We start from the raw sequence: 26,732 nt of genomic DNA, 5'->3' as shown, positions 1-26,732 counted from the left end.
CGTGTTTAATACAACGAACTTTATTACTATTATTTGTCTTGTCTTATAAATTAGCTAGCTTTATTATATACAAAAATAAAACAATTAAATTAGTAATGATGTAAAAATGAAATGTTGAGTTAGGGAGAAATAAGGGAGAAACCATTGGAGCAGTTGGCTAAAAACTGGGGATAAATTTTGGTGCTGATGTGGCGCTGATGTGGCAGGAGTTAGGGAGAAATAAGGGAGTTTTTAGGGAGAGCATTGGGAGTGCTCTAAGGAAAAAGAAGAATAAATAGATAAAATATTAAAAATCCCTTATTTCAAAAATTTCACATGCCATGATCTCATATTTCGAAAGGTCAACGAATTTAATCCTCAATTTCGAAAGGCCTGCGAATTGAAATCTTTTTTCCGAAATCTCTCTTCACATATATGTTTTTGTTTAAAATCATAATTTGTCACTTCAACTTATTTTACGGACATTTAATAGCGACTCATTTTTTAATAATTTAGAACAACAAATAATGATGTGTACAAGTCACACGTTGAATTTAAAAATGATATGGAGAAATATTATTTGATTATTTCCACTCATAAAAAAACACTTTTTTGCGCTTGGAGTAGTAAAATCTGGAAATTTTATGTTTCCTTTTTTTTCTCTGCTCTACGGATGCAGTCTTGCAGAGCACCAAAAGATTATCTCTCACCGGCTACCAACCCTTCAAAAATTCTACCCATTTTAACTACAACGATTCTCATCCAAAAGAACCCTTTAGTAAATTGGGCTCAAGTAATCAACTTATATCGTGGTTGTCCTTTAGTATTTAAAACAAAGTCTGAATCAAGAGAACATGGATACATACATTCGAGATACATACTAAGCAATTACATTCGTTTATCTCACAACAAAGGAATCAAGTCATAAATTTGCCCAAACTTGAAAGACAACACCCTGAAAAAAATCTAATAATGTACAGGCCTAGTTCGGAGCAGCACACATGAAAAGAGGACTCATCAGTGATCATTGAAGGGGGCTGAACATTATGTCAATTTTGCTGTAGTTAGAGGTTTGGCATAATGTTCATTTCCACGTCTGCTCAAACTATTCTTTTGCGCCAACCAACCTAGCTTCAGCTTACCCTGAATGTCTGATCCAAGAGAGAGAGAGCAAATGAAATCTCCAGCTTCTGATATGGAAAGGAGATACCTCCATGATGTCTCCTCAGCATACGAAGAGTTGGAATTTAGATGTTTCACCTCCCACGTTCAGATAGTTGACATCAACCACAACTTCCCCAAAATCATCTGGCAAACATAGAAAGTTGCTCTTCATTTATTTATCCAATTCCTTTAACTGAAGGCTATGCAGAGATATTCACAAACCTTCATATAGTGTCCTTGCAATATGAACATATTCAGGTATGAGATCCCGGTATATTATTCCTTCAGGATGTGCGTCCAAGACAACGAGGACTCCTGCCAACAACAAAATCTTGCATAAAGTTGGAAATCTTGTCAGACATATAAGCTGTCCCAGTGATTCTACAATTTCATCATCCTAAATTTGAAGCAAAAACAATCTTAGAAAATTATAATGCGTTCTGTATGATAAAAACGAGAATAGGCACCTGGTGCATCCCATGCCTTTCTGGAATCATTCGGTAAAGGAGCAAGCCATAAAATATTTCTCAAGTTCATTGAATCGTCGTAAGTAACATTGGATCCTGAGAATTATAAACTTCACAATCAAATAATGATGCTAAAAATTTGAGACATGCCACATGATTGACCCCGCTCACCGACTTGGCAATAGCCCATGTTGCAAGGAAAAAGTTCTTTGTCATAGGCAGGGTACTCTTTAGCATGAAACCTGCAAATATATGCACCATGGACTCACATATAAGTCATCAATCATCAGTTGATAATGTCTCATGGCAAACTTATCTCCGCAAAGGTAAATTATAAGTTATTCATGTCTCTCTATTCTGATGACGTGATATCATTTTCCTATATTTTTTAATTATTTACAATATCTTATAGACTTCTGATTTCTGAGACAAACCCTACCAATTTTTCACAATGGTACAAAACCTCCTGTCAGAATCCTTTCATAAATCTTCCGCTTAGCTCAAAAGTTTAATGCATCATATTGTTCCTAATTTTGTTTAAAAGGAGGGATCATGGCCTTCTAAGAGAAATAGATGGGTCCACTTCATTGAATCAATATCCAAAAATCCTGACTGCACATTCATACATAGAGTATTTCAACTGTCAGGTAACATTAATATACAAGTCTGAAGAAAAACATGGCATGCAGATTTATATTTTGTATTTCAATCAATGTATTTGCACTCATTTACTGCATATTCCATGAGAGAACCCAACAAATTGATTCAGGCACAGATTCTTGGTCAATTAAAACATTCTGCAAACTCCTGTACTGTACTTTAAACAGTAAACGAAAGCTTAGGTCATTTTTCAGAAAGGCTCCAAAGTTTGGGTCATAAACTATATGCAAGAGTCCTTTTAGGCCTAATCCTTAATTGAAGAATCCAGTTCCTCAAACTGTGAAACAAAAGAAGAGAGTAGAAGTGCTTCACAATTTAACTTACAAAATGCCAAGTCTTCCAGACTCCTTGGCAAGGAAAAGGTGACCATGGAAAAAATCATAGCGGCTTAGAGACACATTAAGGCCTACTCCCGGGCCACGCTCGACAATAATTTCAAACAAGAGCTCAATGTAAGAATTCAAGGCCTACAAAAACGGAATTGGCTTACGAAATTGAACAAGAATCTGAACAGGATAAAATAAAAGTAAACGCAATCAACCAGCAGTCACCAATGCACCTCATCAATGAATCGCCAGCCATAAGGATATCTAGTAAGCTCACAACGGTCCTGGTTTGATCCTTCAACATCAGGAACCTGCATTTTTTTCAAATCACCAAACATCCTTCACCACAATCCACAATCCACAATTCACTCACAGAAAGTAACAAGTTAGTAATTCACATCATTCTCATTCACTCAAACCGATTTTTGACAAAGTAAAATTGCAAGCACTCTCAAATCTCAATCTCAATCAACTCTGTAATTGCAATTTATAACTAGATGTTTAAAGAGAAAAGAAGAATGTAGAGAAAGAGGCATTACAGTTATAATAGTCGGATCAAGAGCTCGGTGAATAGCCCCAGGGTCACCGCCGGAGTCGACCGCGAGTCGCGCCAGCTCCAATACGGGCGGCGGCGGCGAGCGAATTAGGTAATCGACTGGCGTATTGAGTTGAGAAGTGAGTGCTCGGCGAGTTGGTAGGGTTTGATTGAAGGGGGCTAGGAATTTGAAGCATGAGCGGAGTTGTCGGGCGACTACCGAGTTAACGGAGGCGGCCTGGTGAGGTGAGCCGAGGAGGGAAAGCAAGTCCGAGGTGGTGGCTTTGGATTTGGGCGTGAGATTTCGGGGGAGTGAGAGAGGAACGGCGGCGGCGGCGCCGAGAGAGAGGGAGAAGAATAAGGCGAATTTGATTGGAAAGGAAGATCCCATAGCGTTGCAGAATGCAGTGTCATTTGCAACTTGCAACCACTTTTGCTTGAATTAATAATTTCATCCTAATTTTTTTTACATTTTATTTGACTACAAATCTTTGACTTACGTTAACCATTCCATCACTATGACCAAACAAATATACACAAATTTATTTTTAAAATATTTATGCAAACTTCTAGCAACTAATCCAACTCAAGAACCAACCTTTGATATTATATTATAAATGGGAGATATTCATCTTATTTCAGGCACACAACTAAGAGCCTACACAATAGGGAGCCCGCGGTGGCCGTCGGGGCTCCCTACTGCTGTGTGGATGAGGGCAAGGGGGTGGACTGCCATGAGCCTCGTTCGTGGCGAAGCAGCGGCGGTGGGAACGGGCTGCCTTGCCGCCGCGGCGCTGGAAACTTTTTTTTTAATTTTATTGAATTTTTGGTTTTTTTTAATAAATACACCATTTTTCATTCTAATTAAGAAGAAGCGGCGGATTTCGATGATGACTTTTTTTTATATATAAATACACCATTTTTCATTCCGATTGAGAAGAAGCGACGTATTCCGATGATACCACCGAGTAGGCAATGGCGGTGTTATTTTTTGTGTTTTTATAAAATTTTCATTGCATAATTTTCGCATATCTATAATACAACGAATATTTGGTTTTAATTTTATATCTAATTAATTTATGTTTCTTTTTCTAATTATTTTTTGTCCGATAATTTATATGGTGATTGAATTAAAATATACCAACAATTGATAAAATAATGTTAGTTGTGGCTGTGACGTGTCTACTATTGGGCTGGACAAATTTTTGTGGCTGTGCCTTGGGCGCCTCCGTGGCTTAGCCACATTATTGTGGACACTCTAGCTACAATGTCAACAAGCGTTCAGCTGTGGTGTTATTGAATAGTAAGTGGCTAGCTCAAGTATAACAAGCGTTCAACAAGACGTTCATTTATATGCAAAACAATCCAGAGCTGTTCTTCAAGGCTTTCTTACTAAGAATTTAAGCTGCATCCCCCAATTTATGCTCCACCTTTACGAGCTCACTGTAACTGATAACAATCATATGGTTATCCGTAATGGCTTAATCTTCGAAACCAGCTGTATATGCTTGAAATCAGAGTTTGGATAAGTAATAGGGTATCGGATGTGGTTTTGCTGTAGACTGAAAATCCTGCACAAATTCAATCACACATTTCATAAACATCTATCCAAAAGTTAATTGGACCAGCTCTCAGTTAGAAAGACTTCAAAAATCAAACATGGTTATTATACTTGTCTCATATCAATGCTTATATGTGTGATGAAGATGTGGAGGTAATTAGAAATTCACAGGAAGATCTTCAGTTGTATTAGGCTCACTGTATCCACCTTGAACAATTAATTAAGGGATATTGTAAGGAGAAAGCTCACCCACTAAGTATTTGGAAGTAACTACATTGAATCAAGGACTTTGATCCCAGCATTCTTATCCCATTCTTCTGGAGGGGCAGCATCTGCCATAATCTTTTCCTGTCCACGCCAAAGTATCTGATTCCAAATGTTACGTCATTAGTACAAAGCCAAGGTCAACATGTACGAAAGTTGGGCACAATCGGAAACAACTCACCTTATCAATGACACCAAATTCTTTAGCTCTAGTAGAGTCCATATAAAATGGCCTTTTCATCACATTGGCCACAGCCTCTTCTGACTGATCAAATTGAAAAGAAATCGAGGAATATTACTCCATAGATAGACAAGCACTACAACAATTCAACAAATATTCTCTAAAAAGAAAAAAGAAATTTGACGTATCAACTCACGTTTCCAGTGTGCTTAGCCAGAAGTTTAACAAGGACATCCCTGTTTACTATAACCTACAAAAGCAGTATAATAAGTAGCATAAACGTATTTAACACACTTATGTATGTCACAAGTAACAACCCAAAAAAAAGGCTACACAAATAAAACATTGTCAGTAAAGATCAGAAGTAGAAAACGGAAATGATTTGCATTTTTTACCCCAAATACAAATATTGATGTGTGTTCCTATGATGCCAGTGTGCCACCATGCATGGGTTGAAATACCCATCATTTTTAGTTTCCAATAAAGCTTATTATGGACTTATTATTTATCACTACACATGGATTAGAAACTTCCAGTCAAATGTAAGGTTGCAAAAAAGCTCGAACTTGCCTCTTTTGCACGAATCAGAACATCACTGGCTGGCATTAAACCAGAGGATGGAACACGGGGTTGTTGAATCATAGCTGAAAATAGAAAGTTCTAAATAAATTAAGGAAAATGCAAGAGAAACAACTTAAGGGCTGCGCATAAAATCAAATGCAAGAAACTGAAAACTACCTTTGGCATGTGGCATCATGAACCTTTTGCCTTTGCTTCCAGCAGAGAGTAAGAGGCATGCATGGCCTATAGCAGCTCCAACAGCTACGGTATGTATCTGCATATGAAATTAAGCATGCAGGTAATAAATATGATGAGCCAAACACGAAGTATCATTTAAAACAAGTCGATCATGCATTCATGCTATATTAAAATGCCACTTTAAATCAGGCAAAGAAAGTGATACCTATCTTTGTCAAAAGTTTGAGCACAAACTGCCATAATAATTATGAAAATGATCCATGAGGGGGGAAAATATTTGCAGAAAACAGGATAACATGGTTCTGGAGAAGGCAATGTTTCCTTTTAAAGAAAAGTGGCCAAAGGAGATCCTGACCACAATGCACACTACGAAGTTCATATACAGCATGAAATCAAGATGTTTTGTTCATAAATTTGCATTTCTAGGATAATATCAGCATAACTGACATTAATACAGGCCAGTAAAACCAAAACACCACCACAACCAGGTATATTATCTGGAGAGCACAAATTGGATAATTCTCAACATATTACTCAATTTTGAGCATTTAAATAATCTAAACAAGCAACCTGAGCCTGCACGATTATCAAATAAGAAGTACTCCATACACACATAAACCATACCTCATTCTTCAATTGCATCATAGCATCATAAATTGCAAAACCTTCAGTCTCCATTCCAACCTTACATTATAGAAAATTTTAAGCATTACTTAAAATGTATGAATAATACACTCAATGTGGAACTTCGAAAAAAAAGTAGTTGAAATATTGCATATGCCCTTGGGAGGGGGAAAAACAGCTGGAAACAGCTGCTATAGAAGAATCATGTAAAGAAAGGCAGTGCGTGGACAAGAAAGTTTAAGAGAATACAAGATCACTTAAAGCCTCACCGTTTCACCATCATCACGAGTTGTCCCAGTGGAATTTATGTAGAGATAAATTGGCTCTTTGGGATCCATCCACTGAAGATACATCAACTCAGCTACAATAAGCTCAGTAACAGCTGGAACCAACTGAAACCAAGAAAGGTCCATTTTATTTGCTAGAATAAAGTAAAAAGTCTTACTCAAAATTCGAAAATAAAGTAATAGGAGTAACACAACAGCCGCCACTCATTATTTCAGAAGTTAGTTTCAAAATTCTAATTTAAATGTAAAAATTACGATAACAAAGTGAACCACTCAGTATCAATTGGTTTGCCACTGCTAAAACTATATCGATTTCCTCTTACAAGTGTATCAATCACATGGATGTTGTAGCACAGCACTGAAACACACTTATTTATTTTGTATACATGAAATCCTACCCGCAAAAAACAAAAGAAGACTATAATTAGAATACGTGCATAAGAGGCACCGAACCATCAGGTCATCTATGACTATTAAAATACGGAGTATATGTTTTTGAGGAATGATTGGGAAATGAAGAGGTACTACCAAGAAAACTAGCAGACAATTCACTATCCTATAATGGCAAATTGATCCCCCTTATATCATAAATGATTCAAATTATTTTAATACGCTGAAAAATATATATTCATCGGATGTGTAAACCAACTGAAACAGTCAATAAAACTGCCACGACATGTCCCGAATAAAAATACAGATCTAAATTGCTTTTTTAAGAACCATATAAGGATTGTGATGGAATTTGTTGGTGGTCTTCATATCAAGAGCATGCTAATAACTGAAAAATCAGCTGGGTACCAGTGAATTAGTAACAAGTTATTTGGTGCATGTGATATACATACACTGTCTACTACTCCATATACTATATTCTGAATACTATGACCAGAACCTGTTGCAGCTTTCTTCATCTTTAACTTTAACAAATCAGGAATGGAATAATCTAAGAGAACAAAGTAGAGTCAAAGTAGTAACCGGCATGCCAATGTACACTATTCTTCCATGCAGCAATAGTGAAGGTAAGTCTGGTGGTGGTCTTCTTGGTCTGTGCTCATTGTATGAAACAGATCTCTCCACCTGTTTCAATCAACAAAAATAATATTCACAAGTGCTTGAACTTATTGTAAAATTATGAGTTTCCTCAAAAAAATACTAGCAATGTGCCAATGTGTTATTTCTCAAAGCAGTAGTATAAATTCTTCATTTTAGTTGGATATTATGATTATTATGAAAGCTAATTCCAAGAATTCTCATAGCCTGCATATGGTAAACTTGAAGGAGCTAATCCCTAGGACAAGCTTCCCAGATTGCAAGCACAAGGAAAAGGCTGTACAAAGTTACATATCACTGCTATCTCACGTTCAAGTTCGATACAAGGATCTTCAACAGAGATCCACATATGAAAACGTCGAACATTTCATGTGTTTCATCAAGATTTTATAGTGTTCAACCCAGTGCACTAAATGCACCGAACGTAGGCCCATCCCAACTTTGCTTGCATCTCATTATAACGAGACGAGGCTAACCCACCGATATCAACGCAGTTCACCAAAACTGCCAATATATTATGAGGATTGGATGATCCCAAACTCCTTTTAACCCTTTCAATTTCTAATTGATTCTCCAGATAAACAATCACATTCAAAACAAAACAAAACAATCAAGCAGTAGGCAAGTAAATGGTTGAATTTCGAAGTGAGTATAGGGTGTGTACAATTGCACCACACATAGCGACGATTAGTCAAAAAGAGAAGCAATGAATACCTGGGCAGGAGTGGCCATGAGTGTGGGGGAGTCGAAAACATCCAAAAATGGCGGCGTATCGGAATTTTTGGGTCTATTGAGCAGCGTATCGGGAGAGGTGGCAGCAAGAGAGGCGAGCCTGGATAGGAAGGGGTCTTTAGGGTTAATTGGAGGCATGGGAATTTTGGAGCTGTTGGTTGCACTGCAAGTAGGCCGTTTGGAGAAGTGCAGGGCGGAAGCTGATGAAGAGCAGCAGAGAGACGAAGCCATGGGCATCCGCAGACAGTTAGCCATTGAAATTTTGCCTTTGGAGGAGCAAGGAGATGAGACGATGGTGTTGGTGTGCAGATATCAAACTCTTCAGCTCCGGATCCTCTCCTCTGGGTCGGGTCGGGTCGGGTCGGGTCGTCAAATTTTGCTTGCGTTGATTTACGTGATATTTAGTAACGTTTGTTTTGAAAATCTTTAAACCACAAATTCAAGTTCTTTCTCTTTACCAAAGTTACTTGAAAAGAAAACAACGTTTTTTTTGTTCTTTTCTCTTAAGCTGAGGAAGTGCGTAGTCTAAGTAAACGTAATTTTATATGAATCTATTTGAGTTGAGGTCTTGAGGGAGTGAAACGATTGTGAAGATTTTCAAATCAAAAATTTATTCTTTTGCTCTATATCTAATGTTTGTGCATTTATCAAATTTCTTTATTTGTTGCTTCCTTCTTTATCCTAAGAAAATACATGTTTTTTGGAAACATTGCATTTACAAAATATAAGTACTAATGTTGAATATAAAGTGGAAGTTGGTACATGACATGCATATAAACTTCATTTAACCAAAATATTTTAGTTTTGTAACATATCACTATACATATATACAAGATTTCACTGTATTACAACCTTGAGCGTGTCTTAAATAGAAGCACATCCTGAAATATAAATTCAAGCGCAAGAACAACACCTTGTTATTCTGATATATGTCTCACCATGGCATGAAGCAATTACAAAGGGGGTGGGAATGGATAGAAAGAATAAAACAACCCACATTTATCAAGTTGATGCAATGGTAAATCTGACCCCTGTCTCAAACCATAATCCATACGTCCCATATGCATTATCAAAATTCTTTCTAAAACCAAATACTAGTTCCAAAAAACTGCTTAAAACACGTACCTACTTCTAGTAGAGAACTCTGTCGTTCCCGCCTGCTAAAGAATCATTACTAGGCCGTTATTTCTTCTTCTACCCGGCCGCCATCAATGACGACAGGCGTCATATTATCAGTTCTTAGAGCCTCTGCAATCTTGTCAATAGGTATGATTGGAAGATGAGCTGCCACCTTGTACCCACTCTTGGCAGCAACTTCAACCCTCTGGTTGTACATCTCTGAGCAGTAACCGGCTAGTGGACCAGCAGCTAGAGCAGCTCGTTGGAAGAGGGCGTACTGATTCAGCAAACGCCAAACATAGAGTGCATACTCCTCGGTCATTGGTTCATACTTGGTGTAGAAGTCCTTGGCTACTGGCTCGTACTTGGCATACACTGATTTTGCAAGTCCAGAAGCCGTCTCCACCATGCCACTTTTCTGGACATCAGCCATCACACACCGAGCAGCAACAGGTGCTCTCCGAGCATGGTTGTAGGCTTTGAAAGATGCGCTCCTCAGAGATGAGGGCATGCACTTCTGCACCTTGTGCACAGACTCATCAACCTGCATAATCCATCCAGATTGGTTTATCCACTCTTTCTGGATGAATATAATTTGATCTCTCCAAAAGACATTCACATAGGCCATCATCTTCCAAGTATAAATGCCAATCAATATTGCGTGGAAACAAAATGAATCCCTTCGTGAGAAAGGATGGAAAAATGGTCCATCCCTAGAGGCCACAAATATTCAAGGATTTACACAAGTTAAGCATTGTTATAGAATGATTTCACCATATAGTTTTGTAACAAGATATTCCAGATCAAAGAAGTTTGTGTTTTAAACAGGAGAGGCTTAAAAGTAAACCAGACAAGCTTAAAGAAGTTGAACAATAATAATGAATGGGAGAGCAGAGGCATCTATCATAAAATTTCCCCTGAAATCAGAGAATCATTTGCATTAAACGAATTCTATAGCATAGCATAACCACGCGGGTGTCACTACCATAAGAAGGATTTTGTGATTGTTTAAGGAGTAGAAAGTCTCCAAATGCGATTTTTAGAATATACATACAAAAGAGAGCATTTGGTTTCTCTATAAAACACTTAACTTACCTGGTTAATTTAACTGATTGGGGTCAATGTACAGAAATAACAAAGAAAATAACTCAGAAAGAACCATGCATTTCTCAATCCAAGAGCTTCAATCTCCGGCAATGCCACTGCGACACTTATTTTCTAAATAGAACCTCTGCATCACCAACCATATCATGCCATAGTTACACACTCAGCGCATTATTTCCTTGAAATTTGAAAAATGAGCACAATGTGATAGGAAATTCGTAAATCCAGATAACAAGGTTATCAAGTTGTGGAAATCAACACCAGCCTGGCTTGTAAGATAACTTACAGAGCATTGCTATTCCTACAAACTAAGGATAAAAAATTAGCATCTGAATAGTTAATTAAATCAATTTCAACCTAATTGAGAAATTTATTCTTTATCAACGAAGCCCCATCCAATCTTTCAGCGTTTAACCCTAATAAGATCAAACAATCATCGAATGAAGCAACAGACACAATGAAAAACACATAACAGGAGAAGTGATTAGAATATCATCATATCCAACGTCAAATTGAAGCGCATTATACCTTGCGATCCGCAAACTTGAGGACATGAATGGGAAGATCTTGCGATTTAGCGTAAAGCGGGCCGATAACGGTCCTGACAGAGTCCTCAACGACTTTAATTCCGGGCTTGAGGCGGCCTGATCTCTCCTTGGCGAAACCGTAGATGGTGGCGATGAGCATCAGCGCGTGAAGGGTGGCGACCACCACGAAATCCAAGTACTTGAGCCTCGGCCTGTTGTCATCGTCCCTCGCCTTGATTTGACAGAAACCAATTAGGCATTAATACATGAAATCAAATCAGAATGGGGCGAATGGTGATGGCAGGCTTACGGATTGAGGTTGTTGGAGACTGCAATCTGTTTTCGCCATGATGAATTACAACAGCGCTAATCTCCTCTGTCTGGTTCTTCAAAATCTAGATTTGAATGAGTCGCGTTGGATATAAGAGAGAGAGAGAGAGATGTGGTGTATTATTATGTCATCATGTGTGTGAAAAGTTGCGTGGGCAGTGTGTGAAATTAATGAGCATGCAACTCTTGGAGCCTTAACCATCTATTTCATGCAATTCATGGCACATATTTTATTTCTTTTCCTAAAAATTAATTATAATTCCAAGTCACACTTTATAAAACTTTATTTCTAAATTCAATGCATCACGTCAAAAAAAATCAGATTTACTCATATACACGGGACGACACCGTTTAGCGTTTATCATTAAGGTTACTTATTAGTGTCCTAACTAATTTACAGTAATAACTAATAACTTTCAATATTGATACTATTAAATAGTATTAGTTATTACTATAAATTAGTTAGTATTTGATCACACGCCTGCAATAGTATATACTTCTTTTTTTAGGAGAATGTAAGACATCACTATTAATAAAAATTCTGTAAGCTCTATTAATAAAATTTTGTAGGACAAAGTTCAACGTATAAGATTTGTTAAAATAAGAAGTTGAAATATATACTAATCGAAAACAATCTTACACAATTATTTTTGACATATGGGGAACGACGATGTATTACCTGAATTCTTTAAGTAGTGGGAGAATCGACCGTTTGCATAACTCAATCAACATACTTTTATGTATGAAGGATGAGGTTAGGAGTTTGATCTCCCATTCACAACAATATATGGCTATAAATACAACAAAAAAAATACAACCCTACTAACATCAAATGGAATCAGATAAAAACTATCCATAATTGTTGTTTTGAACTGCACACATTGTGAAAAGATAAGAACTAAAGCTTCCAGTATATGGAGAATCGGTGCAATAGGCCAGCAACGACGCCCCAAAACAGTATCTCAGCAAAGATAACGTAAAGCAGAGTCCCGACTCTCCTTGAATGCCACACATTGATGAAAATGTGCTTCTGAATCCACCCTACCTAAAAACAACTTAACCAATCATCATACAATATCACCCTTCACCTCTAGTAGGCCATCATTCTTTTGTTCATTGTTGACTGAGCCTCTATATTATGACGGGGAAGGGAGTCGATGCTTTGATAAGTTTACTTACCAAGGTATTATGGGGATCATCGTAATACCAACCATTGATAAAGCCCGCAAAGATACCTTCTGCTGCCATCACGTATACCAGCATTGCGTTCATGCCAATCCACTCCAATGGCAGAAACGGAAACCTAATGTTCCATATATCGACCTAACATGGGAGAATTTGTAATTAAAAACAGACTACAAGGATGCAAGACCTATTCTATGTTTTGCTAACAATTACGAATTACAATGACATGAGAGGTCTAGATTTTGTACCATTATGTAGAGCGCAGAGAACACTAACGCTGCTGCTCCAGATGTTACACAAACATAGCTGAGGGTGTATAGTTGCTTATTCAAAGGAATTGCTGCACCACCATATATATTCATCGGGAAATTTGAGATACAAAAGAGGATGATATTTGAGACGTACATACCATTTGTAAAGTGGAGAGTAATTCCAATAACAACAAGGCCAAGTCCTGGGACCGCCCAATGTTGAAGTCTACTCCTATGTTCCTACAACTTCACCATATTAGATTGAACCTACCATAATTGTATGGAATAATGATATTATTACAGACCTTTATGTGCACGAGAACATGGCCGAAATGAAGTCCAATGATTGTGGAGAGGATAGCAGAAATCGAGCTGCACTAAGAGACCATAATAATCCGTTAACATGCGCCATACTTAGCACCGATTTCACTTGCAATAATATGTCCAAATTCAAAGAATGAAAATTTCACTGCCCAACCTTAGAATTCCTTCAGGCTCAAAAGGTGCCCAGCACCAGGATGGAGCATCACTTCGGAAAGGTCCCTCGTGCGGAGAGCTCATTGTGCAAGCCTGCAACACTTGAGAATGAGGACTTTGAGTAACCAATATATGAGACAAACATAAACCACTCACTTTCGATCTCTTCCAAGCTGGATGCGGATACATGTGATTGCTTCCAAGCACAATTCTATCAATATAGCCGACTGCATTACAAGGAGGATCCAGTTTCCCTCTCACACTGCAAGCTACCTGAATATCAAAATTTCTTGTCCAAACAGTTTCATTTGAGAAATAGTACAGTTAATGGACCAGAAATATCTTGATATCAAAATCCTTTTTTCAACTAGACAAATTAATCTAGCAATGAAAAGAGAAAGGGCTTACAGTTAGAACTTTCCCAAAATCAGGACTGTCTGTATTTTTCACCCTGAAGTGCCAGTCGGGAACATATATTCCATATAACACGGCCAGATAAACACTCAGAACACAAGCTGCAAAAATCCTGCGAATCGCAGATCACTAGTTGATAGCATGTAACCATGAACGTGAGACAGCAGAAGAAATTCAAGAAAGAAGAGAAGGGAAGTTGCAGAGAAGAAACGTTAAGCAGCCACATCAGATTAGTTCTTAGGAGCAGTTTCTTCTAGTGAATCAACTCAATATATAGAGACCCATTGTAATGGATGAATATCCAAATACAATCTGATAAATGAGAGAAGTCTCTGGAGAGAGCTTTGAGCAGTTCCATTGAATGCTCATCTATTGTTCTATCTTCGCTGTTCGATCATCTATGCATTCAATGAGTATTCCAGCAAACACTCGACACTACTCAACTGAAAGTTATTCGAAATCAAATTTATCAGCAACTGTTAAGAGAACACTCACCAATGCCAAATATATAACTTGAACACAGACAGCTTTCCAGCAGGTGATAGGTCTTTCGGAACAGAGCATCTCGTCAAGATTTCTACTAAAGCGACCAATAAATAGGCGAGAGCTATTCTCTGCAAAAGATACAAAAGTCCAAATCTCAATAAAACTTCATTTGATGAAAGATGAATCAGTCCAAATCTAGAAGTAAGTTATGATTTTCACCTGAAGAATTCCACACCACCTTATCATTTTCATGTCAACCCCATATGTTAGCTTGTCAGGGGCATGTGAATAACCTCCTGCACGAAACCATTTTGGATATTACCTAAACATGCAAACTCAAATAATTTATGCAGAGCAGAGCAACAACTAACCTTGCAAAAGGAGGCCCCAGAAGAGAAGTTTAATAGTTCTGAAAATGATTTTTCTGATAGCTTCTGCCCTACCTTGTATTCTCTATCCATATAAATCAGCAAAAGAGTGTATTAACAACAATCAATGACATCGAATTGGTTAAAAGAGTCGAACCTTGAGCGCCAGTGCAATGGCCATTCCCACAATAAAGAGGAAAAATGGCATAACAAAATCAGCAAGAGTGCAGCCATTCCATGGGGCATGACCTATAACAGGCCACTCTTCGCCCGCGTCATCCACCAAGATCATCAACTGAACTCCAATAGATATTTCCAATTTCATGATTATCATAATTCATAAGCCTATTCCAAATTTCCAAATCGAAGCAATAACTAGGGATATGAAGTTAAGGAATTCGAGAATAATGATGAGATGAAACGAGAAAGCATGGACACAAGTGAGAAAGCAAAAAAACATGAATTACCGCGACGGTGAGGCCTCTGAAGATATCGAGCGACGCGACGCGCTTGGGTTTTGGGTTGTGTTTTTGTGTGTGTTGGGATTCTGAGTTTGGAGCTCCACAATCTTCTTTGATGTCCGCCATCTCACTACCTGCTTACTGAAACCATTATTACCTTATATGTACTGTAGGCTGTAGCTAGGTGATGTTGAAATGTGTGTGTTTTATATGTCTTCTTCTGTGCCAATCTTCAATAACACACAACCACTAATTTATCACTCCATACTATTAAAATGATGAGTAGAAAATAAAATAAAGTTGCAAGTCTTATTCTTGAATGTGGGGTACTGTATCCAGATTTGTTCAAAGATTCGAGATACGATTTTATAGTGTAATCAAACCCTCTAATACATTATTACTACATGCTACACCATTTCATGGTCGCAATGATTGTTTTGGTAATACAGATTTATTCATAAGTTGTTCGGACGTAGCAGTATATAATTCACAAACTATAATAATATTAAGATAAGACTTAAGTGCTGTTTTTATTTTGTAAAATACTTTCTTACGAATATTTCATTGTATTTTTATTTTTAGCACAATAAATGTTCATTTCTTATATTCGTATTTTTATTTTTAGCAAAATAGAATAGTCATTTCATTTATGTGCATTTAAGTTTTTAGCATAATGAATGATCATTTCATTTACTTGTATTTTGATTTTTAACACAATGAATGTGCATCAAACACGACAAATTGAAAGTTGCAAAGTATTCTTGATACATATTACTCCATTTTAAAATTTGTGGTGATACTTTTTCTATATATATACTAGTATTATAGTTATTGGTTTTCAAAATTATCAACAATCATCAAAATATCTTAATTCCCAAAAAAAATTCAAATTTTGCATCTTATCAAAACCCTCAAAATTTTCTCCGGCCCCTTATATTCACAAAACACTGTTTTTTCTTCCAATTCAAAACAAATTTCTACATCTCAAGAAATTTCTTTATCTATAAATATCACTCGCAATTTACTTAGAAAAGTTCAACACGCAAACAAAAATTAGAAGGGTAAAATAGTAGAGAAGCTCATATTGCTCTTCTAGAAGATTTGATTGAGCACATTTTGAAAGATTTGACACAAACTTAAATACGGAGTATGTAATGTTAATCTTGTTTAAACTATCTTTCTATTTTTTTCACTCTTCATTTGTAGCTTGATGACTTGATTTGTTTATTTTTATAATTGTATTATATTTATTTATTTGTGTTATTTATTATTTTTTGCTTCAATTATTTGAATGTCTAATAGTAATTTTTATTTTAAATTTGAACTATATACTAATTTATAGGAGTATAAATTTTCAGGTATTATTTAATATGGAGTATATTTGAACTAATTATAAATTGTATTAATTTAAAATATATGAAAAATAAAATATTAATTGGGTTAGGTTGAGGCAAGTAATGGAAATAAAAAGGTTAATTTAATTAGATTGGATGAGGATTGTGTATGTTAAAATGTAAAAAAAAAAAATCACCCTGTTTAAAAAGTTAATTTCGATTGGGCTGAGTGAAGGTTAAGATGGAGCAGGATAGTCATAGGAGTCTGTTTCTTTTCTATTCTATTTGGGCCTTTTTAAATATAGACTACGATTAAGTTAGTTGGGCCTTTTTATTTTATTTCTTACATTATAGCCCAATAGCATGTTTTAAACATATAGATGAAGTACTTACTTAAATAAAATTACGGTAGGTTTCAACTTTCAATAATATAAGTATTTACTAGTCATGGTTATTTTTTGAGTGTTGGGGTATGGTTTCACAGAAAATATATTAATGTTTCAACTTTTTAAAAATATTAAATTTAATACTCCATTAGTTTATTTAAATTTCTACATGGCTTCATGTACATATCCTATACAAGGGGATTTTGGCATAATAACATATGGGTGTGCCAAAATAAGAAGGAACAAGAGGTGAAAAATAAGTAGTAGTAGTAGCAGTAGTAGTAGGTGCATTGCGTGTCACAAACACACGCCCACACAAGTAAGTCTTGTAGAGAGAGACAATGTGCAGAGATGTGTATATTCCCATCATATCCTGTCCCTCCATTTACACTCAACTCTTGCTCATCATTACGCCATTTCTTGCACTGCTTCCCGACATGATTTCTTGTTTAACACTGGCGCGCCCTAATCTTAAAGCTGCAAAAACTCCCACTTTCTAAGAGAGTTTGCTTGTGTGGATGGTTTTGCGTCCAACTCCACCTCAATTCTCTTTTCCGATTCCTCCCTGCTTCACGCAACTTTAACTTAACTCTTACTAATCCGTTACCTCATTGTAATTTCTTACAATGACAAAATTGGAAATATTATCACAAATTAAATTATAACCGCACTTCATATATTCACGCACGCTGGAACTAATTGTATAGGATTGTGTTATATATCGTGGAAATTATATGTTCAGTAAAAATACGTGAAAAGAAATTGAATGGATAAGGTTAATGAGTTCGCTGTAAAATTTAGTTGCACCAAAAAAATATCGCTCTTAATTAGTGGAATTGAAACTCAAGTCTTGCATTAACTTATTTGGCAAATAGATGCATCTACCATAAATCTATTAGAAATTTGGCTTCCATACTATTTTTCAATTGCTCAATTAAATTATCTATTAAAAATTAAAGTTTGGTGTATTTCATTTGTTATGAAAATAAGTGTATATAACATATGAGATTTTCTATTTGTTGAGTGACCGAATAAAAAATAATGGGTCTTATATTTTATATAAATATAAACTACGGTTATGGTCCCAACATCTCTGTATTCTCTCGACAAACTATTGTGGAGAACATTTCTTTTTCGTTTGGAAGATTCATAGTCGTCGTTAAACAATTCCATCGTTCAGTTCTAAATGGATCAAGATATGTTTTTGCTCTACAATTTCTGGCCCTTCTTCATTGTTTTTGATTAGTCATCACAGAAAAGTTTATGAAATAGTTCATTCAATTATTCCAACAAAATCTCTCTTATCGAATATTGATTAAAATTAGTTATTATTACTCACATTTGGATAATAAAAATTATTCAAAGCCATGACATGCAGAGTCCACCACAATTTATAACAAAATAAATAATTGCAAAAAACAGAATAACATCAAAAGTACAATAAAAGAACAATGTAGAAACAAACAAATAACAAAAACCAACAACAAAATATAAACCAACAGAATAATCTTGCTAACTCACATAATCTTGCATGAACCACGAAAGTTAAACAATAATAGTACTATAAAAAACAAACCTGATAGAAATCATTATGAAATCAATTGATTATAGGAGGTGTATGTAATTACTCATGATCGGATCGGACTTTTACCAATATTAGATAGTACATTTATTTTTGTTTCTTCTCCTTATACCAATATTAGATACATTTACTTTTGTTTCATTTGTCAATAAAATAAAATAAAAACATCTCAGATTTATTTTTGTATTTGTCAAGGGAAAAAAAAAAAGATAAAAGGCTAATAAAGAGATATTATGTGGGCAGGTGTGGATTTTCGCTATCATCGAAAGGAATTTTCGTGGGGCTTTAGATTGACTAGAATCGACTGAAATCTTTGTACAGATTATCGTAATGTGACTTTATTTCCCGTGAGAGTAAATCTTTAAATTTTTGATTGATTTCAAACGATGTACGTAGGATTTAATGAGCCTTTACTCAACAATTAAAATTTTCAACTCTAGGATTCAATTTACTATGATTAAATTAAATGAGCACGGACCCCCACAATATTTATTTCATAAATTTTTTTATTTATTATTATGAAATTGTTATTTCTTATTTTCATATTTTGATTATTTTATCGCTTGACTACAATAAAGTACTAAGATGAATCTGGAGTATTTTTGAACATATTCGTACATCACGATTCACGGGTGCTATTCTTGTTACTCATGTAAAAGTAAAATTATAGAAGAAAAAAAGGGTAAAATGAATTTATCGCCTAAATGATTTTTTCTAAAATTAAAAAATCTTACTCATATCCAAATCTCCACTAATTAACTTAAGTAGTAGTAGGTATATTGTAGTACTATATTACAGGTACACTATATACTATTTGATGGTTAATGTCTATTTGTAGGTATTCGTATTATGATTTGTCACGGGTATTGATAATTCAATGTTATAATTAATGGCGTAATCAATAACTACAAGTACGTACAACATCAAATGAAATTGATTTTTCAAAAAAAAAAAATCAAATTAAATCAGAAATTAATGAAGAAATACCTAAAAAGTGAATGTTAATTAAAGATATTCAATATTAGTATGGTGAATTTTGAATCTTTAAATTATAAATTCACCTTTACTGTTTCCCTATTCAAGAGGCGTAAGCTCCTGTTTTGCACCATGCTATTTTTGACGTTTCAAAACTTATTTCACACGCATTCATTTTCTCTCGATCATGTTTTCACCTCTACATAGTAGAAGTGTCTTTATAATCCATGCATATTTTCCTTTTGAGAATCATAAGTAAATTAAATTTATTTTTCGTAGATATTATACCTCATTAGTAAACGATATGCTACATTTACATTTTACATTTTATATTATATTTTCATATTAAAATTTATAATCTACTATTATTAAGGCGCAAAACAATATATAATAAAATTACATCATTATTGTACATAACGAAATTATAATTATGCAAGTAGCATATGTGAAGGAAAAATAAAACTATAGCAAATTAATGGACCAAATCACCATTAAACTAGGGTAATTACTCGGAGGCCAAAAGAAGTTTGGTTTCACAATTCACAGAAGTTCGGTGGTCAAAAAATAAATACTACTACTACTACTAGTATGAAAAAGATTTCACAATTAACAACGCAATTTGTCGCTCTAACACGTCATAGGTGATTTATTACTACATTATTTTAAAAAACTTGAAATTAATACAGCTTTTATATTGGGAAGGTTGATCCACAACAATCTGGATATTTTGTCCACATTTCTGTATAAACATATCTCAGGATTCTCAACCGCACTACATTCATAAAATATGCAATAAATATATCGACGGCATTATTGTTTTTTATTTTCACTTTTATTTCTTAAGCAATCAATGACAATATTGGCCTTTTATACATCGACATAGAACATGAAGAATTTTAAAGTTCTAACTAGCAAAAACTGGTTTTCTTAGTTAGCATGCAATAGAAAAATAAAGCAAAAGTACGATTAGAAGATAATTCATACTATAATAAAAATGAAAAAAATGCAAGGAGATTTTACAAATTGAGCTGGCTTTATGCAAAGTGATTTTTGGTGATCTGCTTAAAATCTAAGCTTCTAGGTAGATTGCAGTGGACCACTAAATTCTAAATTATTTCTGGACCGGAATATTACCCCACAATATTTGTTTGTGTGTGTGTGTGCATATGTATGTATGAACTGACAGATTTATATGAATGCAGAAAATGTTACATTTGCTTGCTGGCTGTCCCAACTTCTAAATGTACTTCATCAAATAAATTGTCTGCTACAACTAGGAATCACAGAGAGAGATAGAGAATTCCGGTGCTTACTAGCAAAACTGAGATGCGGAACTCATGTTGGGGAAGGAGAACACGTGCAATTACCACAAGTCGTCTTGCAAATTTGCACGTGCCCTGCTTCTCCAACGGGAGCTACGCGCCCGATATATTACCATTGCTCAGAAACAAATACTATGGACTATGGTATTGTAAGTTGTAACCTAGAGACAAATTGAAGCAGTTGCTCACAGCAAAATGAGCAAAGGCCTAGCACAATATTTATAGTGGGAGGGAGATGAGAGAGAAAGGGGTAGTAGTAGCCTAGGGTTAAAATTAAAAGGGATGGGTAGATTCATCATCATCATGGAAGAAAAAAGCAAGCAAGTAAATACATTAAATTGATTGATTTTGTAAAGCAATTTATATTTGAAAGGGAAAGAACACAAGTCATTGCGTTTTCTTTGGGCCATGCAATTTTCAAATGTATGATGACATAATATTCTTTTTATTTAGAGAATTGATTGCGCAGATTTTGATTTGAGATTGGGAAGCAAGCAAGCAAACCAGGGAAAAGAAAAAAGGCTAGATTTTATTTGGAAGGATGCGACACTTACTACTTTCCCTTTTCTTTTATTTAATGATGGAGTTTTAATTGTTTCACGCAATATCTTAAATTTGCATCTACCCCTACTTGACACGCCTCCCACAACACATTTTCGCAACCCCCACTCCCCCCCCCCCAAAAAAATGAAAAAAATAATACTATTAATAAAAAGAAAAAAATAGATAAAGAAGAAGATATTCATTTTAGTAGGCATGGGGGTAGTAATACGGATTAATAAAATCATATTGAGAAAAAACCATTTCGATCTAATTATGATGAAGGATGAAACATCAGTATCAAATTTTGTTAAATTAAATGCCAAAGCCCTCTCCCCATGTGTATAATTTTAAATAAAGATATTGTTATATTGTCTTGATTTAATTGTAAAAGGTAGGCACCATCCTCGTGTGTGTGTTAATTAACAATGCTATTATTAATTTATTATACTTAGTTCATAATATTGTAAAATACACCCAAAATATTTGAACCGGTGATTCACTTTGAGAAGTATCAAGTATAACTATAAACCAAGACGACTTTAAAAACAACTTGATTACAAAGAGTCGGTAAAATATTAGATTGTACAACCTTATAATAAATAGCACAATATGTTTGGCACCAACATGTCCCGCCCGTAACGTATAACAATAAAAGGACGAAATTATGGAACCTAATTAAGATTCTAGGTTTTCACATTATTCCTGATCAAATTTTCATAAAAAGTCAACGAATGATCAATTATTATTTTTTATTATTATTGTAGGGATCAGATTAGGGACGGATTCACTAATTACCAAGACCTCTTTGTTCTTCATTAAGGGAGCTCAGTCAAACTCCAACCACGCGACTGATATGTTTAACAGATTACAAAGAAGAAGCCCACACAACTATTACAATGAGTTCTAGCTAGGGTTCTTGAGTAATCTTGACTCCTTGACACACCTACACACTCAAGAAGATAGTTAGTATAACAACACAAGATCCTTGCGGATCTAAACAACAACTAACAAGAGGCAGTGAAGAGAAACTGAATAGATCACATAATATGGCTCAGAGCCCGCCACATAACCCAGATCTATTCAACTAGAACCGAATCCAAGGGAGCAACGATGAATCAACTGGAGTCTACCCTCACACCGTCACAACCTTCATCGCACCACCCCTTCACACCGGATTAGGTCACTGGAACCGCCTCAGAACAGAAACCCTAGTTATCACACTACAAGCAACAGAAGCAGTTGCCTTCCAAACGACTCAGAGATCAAATATTCACACAAGGATGGTGGATATTCTCTAGAAATCAACCGGAGAGGCAATCGGAAAGTAGAGAGAAGATTGAGAGTCTCAGAGAGTAGAGAGTAGAGAGAGAGAGAGTGTATCGAATAATGAGAGAAGACAAACCGGCTAACATCTCACATAAACAAACACACATCGCAAACCCTCAATCCAACGGCTGAGGAGCACAATCCAAGTGAAGAGACACGTGGCAGCATCTGGTGTGAAGGAGAAGCAGTTGGGCTTCTGGGCCAAGTCCAAAGAATGGATAAAAGGCCCAGACACAAATTAAATCAGGCCCAAGCAATAATAGTCCACGTATACTTAGCAATTATTACATTAAGAAAACATTTCATGCTGCACATAATAACTTGTTAGCTGAATTGCATTAATTATGTAGAATTAGATGTCATAAAAACTTGGCCTAACTCAGAAATCAGAATAGTCTCATGGTGCCCATGGGGCATCTGGCATTAAAGGTCTAACCACTGCTAAAATTGGTTTTGCAAATTTGTTTTGATGATACTCCCTCCGTCCCAAAAAGATTGTCCCAGTTTATTTTTTGCACTCGTTTTGCAAAAATAATAGGAGTAATAAATAGATAAAGTTGAAAGAGAGTAAAATAAGAGAAAGAATAACGTAGGTAAGACTATTCTCTACATTATTCTTTCTTTTATTTTACTCACTCTCTACTTTAATTATTTATTATTATTTTTGCAAAACGAGTGTGAAAAAAGAAATGGGACAATCTTTCTGGGACGGATAGAGTATATGAAATTTGAGGCACCTTAAAATGTACTCCTAGTACTCTCTTTTACACACCCAAAATTAGATTCAAGAATAGATACTGAATGTACGTCCAATGTGACAAATGAGAGAATTGAAACTTTGAGATTTAGTATTCTCATTTGAATTTTATGGAACTAATCAAAAATTAATAATGATTTAAATAATTATCAATGAGAGAATTGAAACTTCGAGATTTAGTATTCTCATTTGAATTTTATGAAACTAATCAAAAATTAATAATGATTTAAATAATTATCAACTCCATAACAATTTATATATATATATAGGTAAAATGCTACTTCACTTCTGATAAGGATCATGAGGTGATAGTATAATTTTAATAGACTTCACCCTCATACTTATATTGCACTCAACATTCAAAATTTAAATTATTTATTGATTTTAGTGTTTTTTATAGTTGTGGATCGATTTAATACAATCCAAAATTAGATTCAAAAATATATAGTATGTGAAAATGTACGTACCAATGTGACAAATGAGAGTGAAACTTCCGTGATTTAGTATTCTCATTTTTACTTTATCCAAAATTAGATTCAAAAATAGATAGTATGTGAAAATGTACGTACCAATGTGACAAATGAGAGTGAAACTTCCGTGATTTAGTATTCTCATTTTTACTTTATGGAACTAATCAAAAATTAATAATAATTTAAATAGTTATCGAATCTAACATTTTTCAATATAAGGGTAAAATGCTACTGATAAGGATCATGAGGTGATAGTATAATTTCAACATTTAAAATATAAATTATGTTATTGATTTTACTGTTTTTTATAGCTGTGGATCGATTTAATATAATCTATAAATGCTTATGTGATTTCTATCAAGTTTGCTGGATTCAGTCTCAATCTGACAATCTTATCTGGTCCGATTCTTTTTCTTGAATTTTAATGGATACTCACTCACTCCAACATCTTCGAATATAGTAACCATATTTACTTTTGACCTTGCTATTATTTTACACTCGCATTGTTCTCACAATGTTGATTTTTACGAAGTTTCTTACCATTAATAATAATTAACATGTTTATTAATATGGTGGGAGGTTTGTGTTAAAATGATAACCCCTCTTAAAATGACATCGTGACACCGCTTATACAGCAATATTATAAACGCTACACAGCAATATTACAAACACTACACAACAATCTATAGATTGCTGTATAGTGTGTCGGATATTGTGACAAGAAATATTGTTGGATAAAGACCACCAAATTGCTGACCGTATTTTTCTAGAATTTTTTTTTTGCCACGTGACAGCTTATTATTCGTCCACATGTACAAATGATTGGCTAGAAATGGTGGTATGGTGTTATTTTAAGGGGTGGTGGCATCCTAACATTCCCCTATGGTGGGACGTGCCACTATCATCATTGACCAGATTTGCTATAAACTACTACTAATAATTACTACTTTCTCCATATATATAATCTTTCTTCTTCACATAATCTCTTGTTTATTTTTTGAGTCTAGTAGTTGTATTTGTAACAGTAGTTTTCAATTGTTGTAATTCAAGTTTTTGCATAGAATCGAAAACGCTTTTCAAACAACGTTGAAATTTAGATTTATAATGATAAGAAAACAAACGAAATGAAGAAAATACAATTAGCAAAAGAATTTGATGTTACAGTTTTATCGAGCATAATTACGTCACCCAAGTATTTGTACTACTGAGAGACCAAAAACGAGCACGACTGCATAAATACTGAAGTCCATAGACACTGCTCCAACAATCTTCTTCATTAGCAGCCCCAACTCCAGAGCTCTCCCCAGTTGATCAGCCAAATCATTCCTACCAGCATTACTCCTCCTTCTCGGTCTCGATCCCGCAATAAGACGACCGAGTACAATGGTTATGTTCGTTAACAAAAGCAGGTAAAAGGGTCTGAAAAGCATGATGCATCGGAGGCCAACTATAGGAACTCCCACAAATGACGCAATTACTAAAACAGCAGCTGCTATAGAGCAAAACATACGAGTATTCTCTGAAGCTGCAACAGCCAATCTAATTTGGTCGGGTGTAAACAGGGTATGCTCACGTTGGCGATCTTGTACAGGTCTTTGTTGTGCGGATGACGGGATTTGAGATGGTTCTTCGTTGGTACTATCATGTAAGGCCACTGATTCGGATGGAATGGTGCTGCCATTATAGCTGTTGAGTGGAGGAGGCTCCACCGTGCGGTCAGAGCGAGCAGGCTCCTGCCCTTTTTCTTGTACAGATTCATCATTTGGTAGCAATGAATTAGAGGCTGCCTCTTCTTGTTGAGTAGAATCTAAAATATCAATAGGGTAAGAAGCAGGGCCAACTCAAATTCAAATATGGAGAAATCATCAATTTGTGAAGGCTAAAATTAAAGAACAATGATGATTGATGATGAAACTAAATCATGATCACTGGAGAACAAAGAATCTGACACAACAAATCCCTGTCTATCTGTGCTTTGCTTTCTTTTCCATATGCAGCAGCTTACACTGAAATAGTACATGTATCCAGATATGGAAGTTGGAATGAAAAAGAGTAACAACAATCGGTGCCATTTCATAAATCACACAAGAGCTTGTAAATCGCAATTCATGATTTTTATCTACCCTGGGAAGTGGAACAAAAAACAAGCCGAATCTATATGGATCAGAGGAAAACCGAAAGAAGTAAAAAAAAGAGCTCATCGGTTTATATTATAATATACCAATCGAAAGACCCTAAATCGATAAAAAATAAATAAAAAGTAACTATGTCCCTCCCCCAAATTAAAACCCTTCTAGACCAAGCAAACGCAGCAGCTTCATAGGTATGTCTCTAAAACAACAAAAAGACAGCGAAAATTTGCATCAAATTCGGCTCAAAATCAAGTAATTCAAAATTAACAAAATGTAGCGGGGCATACCAACGGCGGCAGGGGAAGAAATGAATTGGTCGGGGTCTGGCGGCAGGGAGTGGATGCGGCCGGAGATTAGGGCGAGGCGGTCAGATCCTCGCTCCATGATACGACGTCGGCGCGCCTCCCTTGCGAGATGGATGGATCCTCCTGTAGCTGCCATTGCTCGGATGACCTAATTGAACTCCCTTTGACTAATTGTTTACTACGGCTTTGCACCGCTGATATGCTTTACCAATTTTCTCTCTTCTTCTCTATAGACGCTCAAGCATAATAAAATATTGATATTTGATACCAATACAGTGGATAATTTGTATTC

At 35.4% G+C, this 26,732-nt stretch overlaps 5 protein-coding genes across 10 annotated transcripts; all 5 read right to left on the bottom strand.

The window, feature by feature from the left end:
* Positions 1-819: 819 nt before the first annotated feature.
* LOC125218759 (T-box protein) lies at positions 820-3,566 on the bottom strand. Of its 2 annotated transcripts, none has more exons than XR_007176020.2 (7): positions 3,136-3,566; positions 2,830-2,907; positions 2,595-2,737; positions 1,782-1,852; positions 1,611-1,706; positions 1,366-1,474; positions 820-1,287 (listed from the first exon to the last, which is right to left on the bottom strand). XR_007176020.2 is itself a non-coding variant. In XM_048120509.2 (7 exons), the coding sequence occupies exons 1-7, from the start codon at positions 3,520-3,522 to the stop codon at positions 1,205-1,207; spliced, it is 951 nt and encodes a 316-aa protein (XP_047976466.1). In that variant the 5' UTR covers positions 3,523-3,562; the 3' UTR covers positions 820-1,204. The 2 variants fall into 2 exon arrangements, 1 of the variants encoding a protein (XP_047976466.1); XM_048120509.2 differs by having other exon boundaries at positions 1,366-1,458; positions 3,136-3,562.
* An 828-nt stretch (positions 3,567-4,394) lies between these two features.
* LOC125217793 (ATP-dependent Clp protease proteolytic subunit-related protein 3, chloroplastic-like) lies at positions 4,395-8,876 on the bottom strand. Its single transcript, XM_048119330.2, has 10 exons — positions 8,569-8,876; positions 7,780-7,881; positions 6,790-6,912; positions 6,521-6,580; positions 5,876-5,972; positions 5,708-5,781; positions 5,334-5,387; positions 5,138-5,221; positions 4,942-5,058; positions 4,395-4,702 (listed from the first exon to the last, which is right to left on the bottom strand). Exons 1-9 carry the CDS (start codon positions 8,839-8,841, stop codon positions 4,963-4,965), a joined length of 963 nt encoding a protein of 320 aa, XP_047975287.1. The 5' UTR covers positions 8,842-8,876; the 3' UTR covers positions 4,395-4,702; positions 4,942-4,962.
* Positions 8,877-9,489: 613 nt separating this feature from the next.
* Positions 9,490-12,219, bottom strand: LOC125185575 (REF/SRPP-like protein At3g05500). Its single transcript, XM_048082127.2, has 3 exons — positions 11,647-12,219; positions 11,338-11,568; positions 9,490-10,249 (listed from the first exon to the last, which is right to left on the bottom strand). Exons 1-3 carry the CDS (start codon positions 11,683-11,685, stop codon positions 9,761-9,763), a joined length of 759 nt encoding a protein of 252 aa, XP_047938084.1. The 5' UTR covers positions 11,686-12,219; the 3' UTR covers positions 9,490-9,760.
* A 120-nt stretch (positions 12,220-12,339) lies between these two features.
* On the bottom strand, positions 12,340-15,546 carry LOC125185574 (heparan-alpha-glucosaminide N-acetyltransferase-like protein (DUF1624)). 5 transcript variants are annotated; one of them, XM_089062693.1, is made up of 13 exons: positions 15,315-15,544; positions 15,005-15,142; positions 14,851-14,932; positions 14,699-14,775; positions 14,489-14,607; positions 13,988-14,105; positions 13,736-13,852; positions 13,581-13,672; positions 13,408-13,474; positions 13,261-13,342; positions 13,100-13,191; positions 12,846-12,989; positions 12,340-12,707 (listed from the first exon to the last, which is right to left on the bottom strand). In XM_089062693.1, exons 1-13 carry the CDS (start codon positions 15,432-15,434, stop codon positions 12,516-12,518), a joined length of 1,440 nt encoding a protein of 479 aa, XP_088918819.1. In that variant the 5' UTR covers positions 15,435-15,544; the 3' UTR covers positions 12,340-12,515. The 5 variants fall into 5 exon arrangements, with proteins under 5 accessions (XP_088918819.1, XP_088918821.1, XP_088918817.1 ...); XM_089062695.1 differs by having other exon boundaries at positions 12,340-12,711; positions 15,315-15,542; XM_089062691.1 differs by having other exon boundaries at positions 13,100-13,342; positions 15,315-15,546.
* A 9,582-nt stretch (positions 15,547-25,128) lies between these two features.
* Positions 25,129-26,676, bottom strand: LOC125219181 (uncharacterized). The gene is made up of 2 exons (XM_048121087.2): positions 26,423-26,676; positions 25,129-25,810 (listed from the first exon to the last, which is right to left on the bottom strand). Exons 1-2 carry the CDS (start codon positions 26,574-26,576, stop codon positions 25,188-25,190), a joined length of 777 nt encoding a protein of 258 aa, XP_047977044.1. The 5' UTR covers positions 26,577-26,676; the 3' UTR covers positions 25,129-25,187.
* Between the last annotated feature and the right edge of the window lie 56 nt (positions 26,677-26,732).

Source organism: Salvia hispanica, chromosome 1, assembly GCF_029641045.1.
Source record: "Salvia hispanica isolate PSC_SH4W2 chromosome 1, Shi_PSC_v1, whole genome shotgun sequence".
Lineage (NCBI taxonomy): Eukaryota > Viridiplantae > Streptophyta > Magnoliopsida > Lamiales > Lamiaceae > Salvia > Salvia hispanica.
The sequence above is the reverse complement of the archived record's forward strand: the minus strand, read 5'-3'. Positions and strand labels throughout refer to the sequence as shown.

Excerpts from the sequence above, each read along its gene's own strand:
- LOC125185575 (XM_048082127.2), bottom strand. The coding sequence starts at position 11,685 with ATGGCGAAAACAGATTGCAGTCTCCAACAACCTCAATCC. Across the intron at positions 11,569-11,646 it reads GTCTCCAACAACCTCAATCC|GCGAGGGACGATGACAACAG; the intron begins GTAAGCCTGCCA and ends TGTCAAATCAAG. Across the intron at positions 10,250-11,337 it reads TCAAGTTTGCGGATCGCAAG|GTTGATGAGTCTGTGCACAA; the intron begins GTATAATGCGCT and ends TGGATTATGCAG.
- LOC125219181 (XM_048121087.2), bottom strand. The coding sequence starts at position 26,576 with ATGGCAGCTACAGGAGGATCCATCCATCTCGCAAGGGAGGCGCGCCGA. Across the intron at positions 25,811-26,422 it reads TTCTTCCCCTGCCGCCGTTG|ATTCTACTCAACAAGAAGAG; the intron begins GTATGCCCCGCT and ends TTGATATTTTAG.
- LOC125217793 (XM_048119330.2), bottom strand. The coding sequence starts at position 8,841 with ATGGCTAACTGTCTGCGGATGCCCATGGCTTCGTCTCTCTGCTGCTCT. Across the intron at positions 6,913-7,779 it reads TAGTGTACATTGGCATGCCG|TTGGTTCCAGCTGTTACTGA; the intron begins GTTACTACTTTG and ends TCTTGGTTTCAG. Across the intron at positions 6,581-6,789 it reads CTCGTGATGATGGTGAAACG|GTTGGAATGGAGACTGAAGG; the intron begins GTGAGGCTTTAA and ends CTATAATGTAAG.
- LOC125218759 (XM_048120509.2), bottom strand. The coding sequence starts at position 3,522 with ATGGGATCTTCCTTTCCAATCAAATTCGCCTTATTCTTCTCCCTCTCT. Across the intron at positions 2,738-2,829 it reads GCTGGCGATTCATTGATGAG|GCCTTGAATTCTTACATTGA; the intron begins GTGCATTGGTGA and ends CCGTTTTTGTAG. Across the intron at positions 1,459-1,610 it reads AAAGGCATGGGATGCACCAG|GAGTCCTCGTTGTCTTGGAC; the intron begins GTGCCTATTCTC and ends TGTTGTTGGCAG.
- LOC125185574 (XM_089062691.1), bottom strand. The coding sequence starts at position 15,434 with ATGGCGGACATCAAAGAAGATTGTGGAGCTCCAAACTCAGAATCCCAA. Across the intron at positions 13,673-13,735 it reads CAGCTTGGAAGAGATCGAAA|GCTTGCACAATGAGCTCTCC; the intron begins GTGAGTGGTTTA and ends CAAGTGTTGCAG. Across the intron at positions 12,708-12,845 it reads ATGATCCCCATAATACCTTG|GGTGGATTCAGAAGCACATT; the intron begins GTAAGTAAACTT and ends GTTTTTAGGTAG.